Source organism: Bolinopsis microptera, chromosome 13, assembly GCF_026151205.1.
Source record: "Bolinopsis microptera isolate Bmic1 chromosome 13, MBARI_Bmic_1.0, whole genome shotgun sequence".
In the NCBI taxonomy this organism is placed as follows: Eukaryota; Metazoa; Ctenophora; class Tentaculata; order Lobata; family Bolinopsidae; genus Bolinopsis; species Bolinopsis microptera.
This window is the reverse complement of record NC_087084.1, coordinates 7,074,408-7,081,108: the sequence shown is the minus strand read 5'-3', so window position 1 is coordinate 7,081,108 and position 6,701 is coordinate 7,074,408. Positions and strand designations below refer to the sequence as shown.

The following is a 6,701-nucleotide window of genomic DNA, read 5'->3' as shown; positions in this document are numbered from 1 at the left end:
TAGCTCTAAACCCATCGATCCCCAATTTAGGTCTAACCTGCCCGGTCGAATCTTGTCCGTAGGATCTTTTACGCATCCAAAACATGAGCAATCATAAATTTAGATGTCATAAGCCCTGGAGGATTTGCAGATATTGCAAGAATTTTTATCCTCCACAGAATTGGAAAACATGTTAAACAGAAGCATGCACATACATTTGAGCACAAGAGAAAGAAACTCTGAAAAGTAAATATATTCGGGTGTAAACCCAGTTGTCCCTTTCTTTCAGTACGGAGATAGAGGTATGATGCCATTTGTTATCCCACTCCATCTCATACTCCTTCAGTTGCTATAACGTCATACTCATGCTTCAAGTGCAGGTTTTTTGCCCGTAGAATTAATAAAGCTTTAAAACATAAATTTAAGAATCGTTGGTTTAAAGAAAAACTGAATTTTGCTTTCAGTGTGTGAACATTCACAAAGATATTAAGTGATATGTGATTAAGTTGAAATCACTATTGGAACATTTTAATCAAAACATTCAACTGATAGCACGTCGATGACAAATAATTTACTATTCTAAGAAAATGACAAGGAAAAGAAAGAACACTCCTGTCTTGACTGGGTGTAGGGAGAGACACCGAATTTCCTGAATTCTTGTCTTTCAATTTTGAAGTTTCAGCATCTCGATTAAGTTCATCAATCCTGAAAACGTATGTCCATAAAACATTTGCTCTTGGTATGAAGTTGGTGCTGTTGTGTAGGATGTGGTGGTGCGTAGGATGTGGTGGTGTGTAGGATGTGGTGGTGTGTAGGATGTGGTGATTTTTAAGATGTGATGGTGTGTAGGATATGGTGTTGTGTAGGATGTGGTGGTGTGTAGTATAGGATGTGTATAATGTGGTGGTGTGTAGGATGTGGTGGTGTGTAGGATGTGGTGACTGGTGGTGTGTAGGATGTGGTGGTGTGAAGGATGTGGTGGTGTGAAGGATGTGGTGGTGTGTAGGATGTGGTGGTGAAGGATGTGGTGGTGTGTAGGATGTGGTGACTGGTGGTGTGTAGGATGTGGTGGTGTGTAGGATGTGGTGGTGTGTAGGATGTGGTGGTGTGAAGGATGTGGTGGTGTGAAGGATGTGGTGGTGTGTAGGATGTGGTGGTGTGTAGGATGTGGTGGTGTGTAGGATGTGGTGGTGTGTAGCCTGTAGGATGTGGTGGTGTGTAGGATGTGGTGGTGTGTAGGATGTGGTGGTGTGTAGGATGTAGTGGTGTCAATGATATGCCAGTGCAGTTTGTGCTACTACTAGCTGGGCATGATATTATCTACGAGATATCACCACTAGAAATAATCAAAATACTTTGTTTTTAGCTATTAATTAATTAGCTAATTACCTTGTGTTGCTCAGCGTAAGAAAGAGCGTACTCGTCAGCATCGGTAATAACGAACTGGTGCGATCTGAAGTTTACCACGGCTCCTACGTAAATATCCTGAAATGTGAGGTAGGTTACTTTTGTAGAACTTTTATAATAAATTGAGAATAATAATTGTAGTACTAAGACTAAGAATGATTGGGTTCTGTATCCAGTTTAAATATTTCTATATTTTCCGGCAGTTATTTTCAGTAGAGTAGTAACGGTTTCAATGATCAACAACTTTTGAAGGTTTAAAAACCAATAATTTTGCGATGAGCAAAATATAAAATCTCACTCTCACAATCCTATCTCACCTCAGCTTGGTAGTATCCACCACTTGGGTTCATTATCTTGCTTCTCTCGATGAATTTGCCGTGTACAATACCAGAATTCCTCTTTTCCGGCTCAAACACGGAGATAGTATCATCAGACAGGAAGAAGGAAATGATAAAGGTTCGGTCCATGTCGATGGGTCGGTTGGTGTCGAGTCTGGCGAAGAAGCGTAACACGTGACTGTCTAGTCCTTGTCTGAGAAAAGGTGAGGGTTAGATTATTTCTTACTTGAAAGTGGCTCTAATGATGAAGCGACATTTAAAAAATATCCTACTTAAACAAAAACATACTAAAACTATGTGTTTATTTGGATTCTTATTTACTCACTTTATATGCACATTAACCAGATTATTTAAATACAGTTTCTCAACATGCATGTTAAATCAATATTCTGATGATTGAAAGCCCCTCGTAAAGGGATTGTCTCTAATGGACTATATATTTATTGTTTACATCATAATCAGTTTAAAGTTGAAATATCAGCAGCAACCCACCTGTCTTTCTTCATGAATTTGATGAAGACCCCCCCCCGGCCCCCTTAAGTTGAAATATCTGCAGTGACCCACCTGTCTTTCTTCATGAATTTGATGAAGTCTCGTTTAGGAGCTTGAGCGATGAGTTTCAGGCAGTTAGCTCTGGAGTCCTCTTCGGATCCCCAGCCATTGTAAGGTGGAATCTCACGTTCAATCTTAGCAGCTTCCGTCTGTTTGTAGTGGATTGGGGTGTTCTTTGCTGTGAGAGAGATGGGTCGTTTTTAATTTAAACGAAAATATACACTAGACAGTTTTATGCGGTCACTTCATTAAGGGAAAAATGAGCGAAAGAGGACTTGAGAGAAATCAGATAATGTACATATCTTAATTCTTAATATTTACAATGTCAACATCCGAAAAACAATGAACAACTCCCTTAATTAAAAACTACAATCTCAACATAAATTTAAATAAACTCACCAACGGAGAACTTAGAGGCGTAATGGTGAGCAGTGAACTCGTCCATATCACAGACCGTCACCTCCCTGCCCCACACGTTAACCTTAGCTCCAATAGTCAGATCAGCATCAGTGTAACAGGACTTGTCCACAGCTCCTGTTTTTAGAGAGTCCAGGATGTATCGTCCTCCGTGTCCCATGGGGCCGAATACGTTCAGGATTGTTCGCTCTGTTATTTCACCGGGCTTGTGCAGCGCGCCTACTTCCTGCACGTGCAAACAGTTATTATTATAAACAGCATAAAGGCACATGATAAAGGCACATGATGCACATTGTTCTTCTCGATAGGGCAATGGGCATTCATATAGAAAATACAACTCATATATAAGTTGGTATCGACAATATCCCATCAACTAAAAGTCGAGCAAATAGTGTAACAGCCCAATTTCCTCGTCACTCTTACCTTAGGAACCTTACTCCTCCTCAAGAACTTAGGAGCGGCGTCCCTGCCGGAGTTAGCTCTGATCACCTCGCGTATCTCGATAGTATCATCAGCTAGGAAGTAGTGGAGGACAAGTTCCCTAACATCTCCGAACATCTCGCTAGAGTTATCCCAGATGCAGTAGAATCGCAGTACTTTTCTGTCGTTGTCCAGGAACTGGAAAGTGGAAATGTTATACAACAGCGATGCAATATTAGTGCAACTTTAGTGCAATATTAGTGCAATATCAGTGCAACTTTAGTGCAATATTAGTGCAACTTAATTTTTAATGTTATGATTATTTTTAATTTTTTTCATTCTGACTTTCAGATAATCAAAGCTGAAAAGTACATGATATTTCCAAAAACAAAACAAACAGGGCGGATGATTTAAAAAGAGAAAGGAATACTAAACGGGAAAAAGCACAGATAATGGAAGAGGAAGTTTTCTTAACCTGTTTGAGTGTATCACACTTCTCGTAAGGCCTATGAGGCTGCATGGTGGCAGCTTGGTTCTTCCTGTGTACAAAGTAAGGATCAGCAGGTTCAGTGGACATTGCCACCGGTACTTTAGCTCCTGTTTTAGTTAGGAAGTTACGGGTGAACTCGTCACAGTCCTGTGGGATGAAGTGTGTTAATATATACAGTGTATGAACTATGAACCGAAGAATGAACTATGAACCAAAGAACAGATTGATATTTCAAACAAATATTGATCATTTTAGGAGCCACAAAAATGTGGCCTATCCAGCATGTATCAAAACACCAGTTTCAGACTAAAGTACCTTGATGGTGAAGTTTCTGCCGTAAAGAGTAACCGCGTTGCCAACATTAAACGCCTCCACTGTGTAGAACTGATCGTCGTTTGGTGGTGGCTGGGAGATGCGGTGTCGGCGTATCAGCGTTCCTTGAGGAATACCGCTGTTTTCCTGACGGGCTTCGTTGACTTGGATACTGTCGTCTTCCAGGTAGTAGAGTATCGTGCAACTAGGGTGAGGTGTTGATTTTATGTGGCTGTACATAATTCTTAGATAAATACAAATTACTTTTTTTGAATAATAAATTTGCCGAATTTTAAGTAAAGAGTTCGTCATTATTCTATCACCTTACTACCCAAGAGAAACACGAAAACACTAAATTTACGATTACACAAAAACTCACTTTCTGATCCTGTACTTCTCCTCCCTCTTCTCGTGCACTGCCTCCTGGAAGAAAGCACTGAAACGAAGAACCTGCCGGTCGTGAACCACCCAGGAGGGGGCTGGCTGTCCGGCTCCGTTGGGGACTATCTTAGACTTGGGAGGGATCTTCTGTCCCGGAAGAGCTTTACCTGGAGAGTGATTCAGTTTAGAGGAGGATTCACAATCGGGTCTAAGATGTGAATTTACCTACTACTATACAGGGTCCTTCAGTTCAAACATGTAGCACAGAAACGAAGCCAAGGAATCTTCCGGAAGGAACATTCTCTTAGGAGACCGTGTCTGTTGAATCTGTGACAATATATAACAACCAATGACAGCTCCAGTGACAGCCAGTGATTAGCGTTTATGATGCTCAGCTATCAGGGGCTGCCATTTCGTAGTAACTTTGCATATCAGTTGGACGTTTTGACACTCCCCAGGCCATGGGCCTTCAACTGTGAAATTACGATGCAATGACCAGTGACAAGCAGTGACAAGCAAAGAAAAGTGTCAAGCAGAAGCAGTGGTCAGAAGACAGAACTATATAAAAACTAACGTATATTAACGTGTGCACATTGCACAAGGCAAGATATGATAAATTAGTCAGTCACTGCTGCAGAGAAAGTGAGCACACAACAGTCTCCGCATTATTCCATATAAGGAATAATCACTCTAATTCATCACTTTAAACATCTCATATTTCCTCTTCAATAGCCGGGCTCTGTGGCGTGAGCCTGTAATCCAGCTACTTGAAGGCGTTAACGGCTGGAATGTCTTGAGATAGGGAGTTCTGGGCTGCGCTGTGCTATGTTGAGCTGGTGTCCACGCTAAGATCGGTGCCAATATGGGCTCCTCTCGGTAGCTTGAGGGGTCCAGGTTGATAGTTAGCAGCGTACTGGCCCAGGGACGAAAGTCAGCAGGCAAAAGCTGCAGTACTGTTCAGTAGCGGGATAGCACCGGTGAATAGGCACGTAGTTCAGCCCTATCAAAATAGGCAAACTGGTCGTTACTTTTGCATAATAATACCAGTATTTGTAGATGTTTTTGTGCAGGATAAAGATATCCTAGATGCAAAAATATCTGCTCGAATACGATTATAACCAGTGGATTAACGAATAAACTTGATATCATTGTTGCTCACCTCCAATGCCTGCCTTTTCTTCACCGACAAATACGGGGACTCCGTTTCGCATATCGAATGCATGAGGCTTTCGGAAGTTATCCACTCCAAGCTGATATAGAAATTATGGTTAAGACGATAGAGCAGCACCTTTTGATGGATCTATGATTTTTGAATGATTTAAACTCTTTCAAATTCAGTATCATGTACTTACGTTGGAGTTGGTGGAATGTCCCGGAAGAAACGGGAGCGCCATCCTTAGATAGAAATAGTCAGTAAAAACTTAGATAGCACAGGATATATGACAAAAGATTACAAGTGATTTTTGAGTGAATGTGTGCGACATGTTGAAATGTTAAACCGTGACATGGTTGTAGCTGTAATACTTGTGAAATGCTAATGATTGACAATTGAGACGATTGGGTGTATTATGTGATATGAATTTGTAAAATGATATAAATAATGAACTTATTCTATCCTGATTTTAAGAATGCGTTATTGTTCATTTTATCTATTGTATCAGTTTATTTATAGTTAAGGGTGAAATTATCTGTTCATTTCCCAATAATGAACTTATGGATTCACGTATTAGTGATATTATCTTCTCAGCATCTCTAGAAGCATTTCAGCATCATTAAACTCCCACATCGTTTCATCTGGGTGCATGTAAAGGGTCAAGTTCTTGAGATTGATCCAGATGTTATAGTTCAAAGTGTACTGTTTGTTAGCCACGTGATCGGCCATGCAGTAATACAAAGCATGGGCGCACCACTGCCTCATCAGCAACTCTTTGTTGTTTGTGTGAGCTTGTAGGCCCTCTATGAGGTAAAGCAGGATCCCGTATTCGTTACATAAATCTTGGTTGTCTTTCATACAGTATGCACACATTTCTGATATTGCTTCGATTATAGCGAGTTTAACTTCATACAGCTCGTCTGGATTTCGAAGTTTTGCAGACAAGTCGGGTATGATAAATTTTCCGATGTAGCCGGATGTTTCGTTTCCTCCGGTTACTGAGATATGCCCCAAGGCTCGGATAGCCGTGATGAGTTGCTCAGTTGAAAGGGGGTGCCGGAGCAGTGAAACAGCATCAGAGATATGGGATTTGAGAGGATTACTGAAGAAATCCACAGCACTGTAATCGGGTTCCGGACTGCGAGCGTGGTAAGCTTTGTTGATTAAACCAATAAAACCAACAGATAATCGCTTGGCACTTTCACTCATTCTTTGACCCATTCCGCCATGGCCATGGGTGGATGGCCTTCCG

At 41.1% G+C, this 6,701-nt stretch overlaps 1 protein-coding gene across 1 annotated transcript; it reads right to left on the bottom strand.

Annotated features, from left to right (window-relative positions):
* Nucleotides 1–347: 347 nt before the first annotated feature.
* LOC134824955 (EF-hand domain-containing family member C2-like) lies at nucleotides 348–5,692 on the bottom strand. The gene is made up of 11 exons (XM_063836982.1): nucleotides 5,649–5,692; nucleotides 5,456–5,546; nucleotides 4,295–4,463; nucleotides 3,919–4,120; nucleotides 3,589–3,750; nucleotides 3,117–3,311; nucleotides 2,676–2,919; nucleotides 2,289–2,454; nucleotides 1,704–1,917; nucleotides 1,369–1,464; nucleotides 348–684 (listed from the first exon to the last, which is right to left on the bottom strand). The coding sequence occupies exons 1-11, from the start codon at nucleotides 5,688–5,690 to the stop codon at nucleotides 679–681; spliced, it is 1,587 nt and encodes a 528-aa protein (XP_063693052.1). The 5' UTR covers nucleotides 5,691–5,692; the 3' UTR covers nucleotides 348–678.
* Between the last annotated feature and the right edge of the window lie 1,009 nt (nucleotides 5,693–6,701).

Bases quoted from the DNA above. Each gene is read 5' to 3' on its own strand.
- LOC134824955 (XM_063836982.1), bottom strand. From the start codon at position 5,690: ATGGCGCTCCCGTTTCTTCCGGGACATTCCACCAACTCCAAC. The intron at 5,547-5,648 runs GTAAGTACATGA...TTTCTATATCAG, and splicing joins GACATTCCACCAACTCCAAC to CTTGGAGTGGATAACTTCCG. The intron at 4,464-5,455 runs GTGAGCAACAAT...ATCACTCTCCAG, and splicing joins AGAAAAGGCAGGCATTGGAG to GTAAAGCTCTTCCGGGACAG.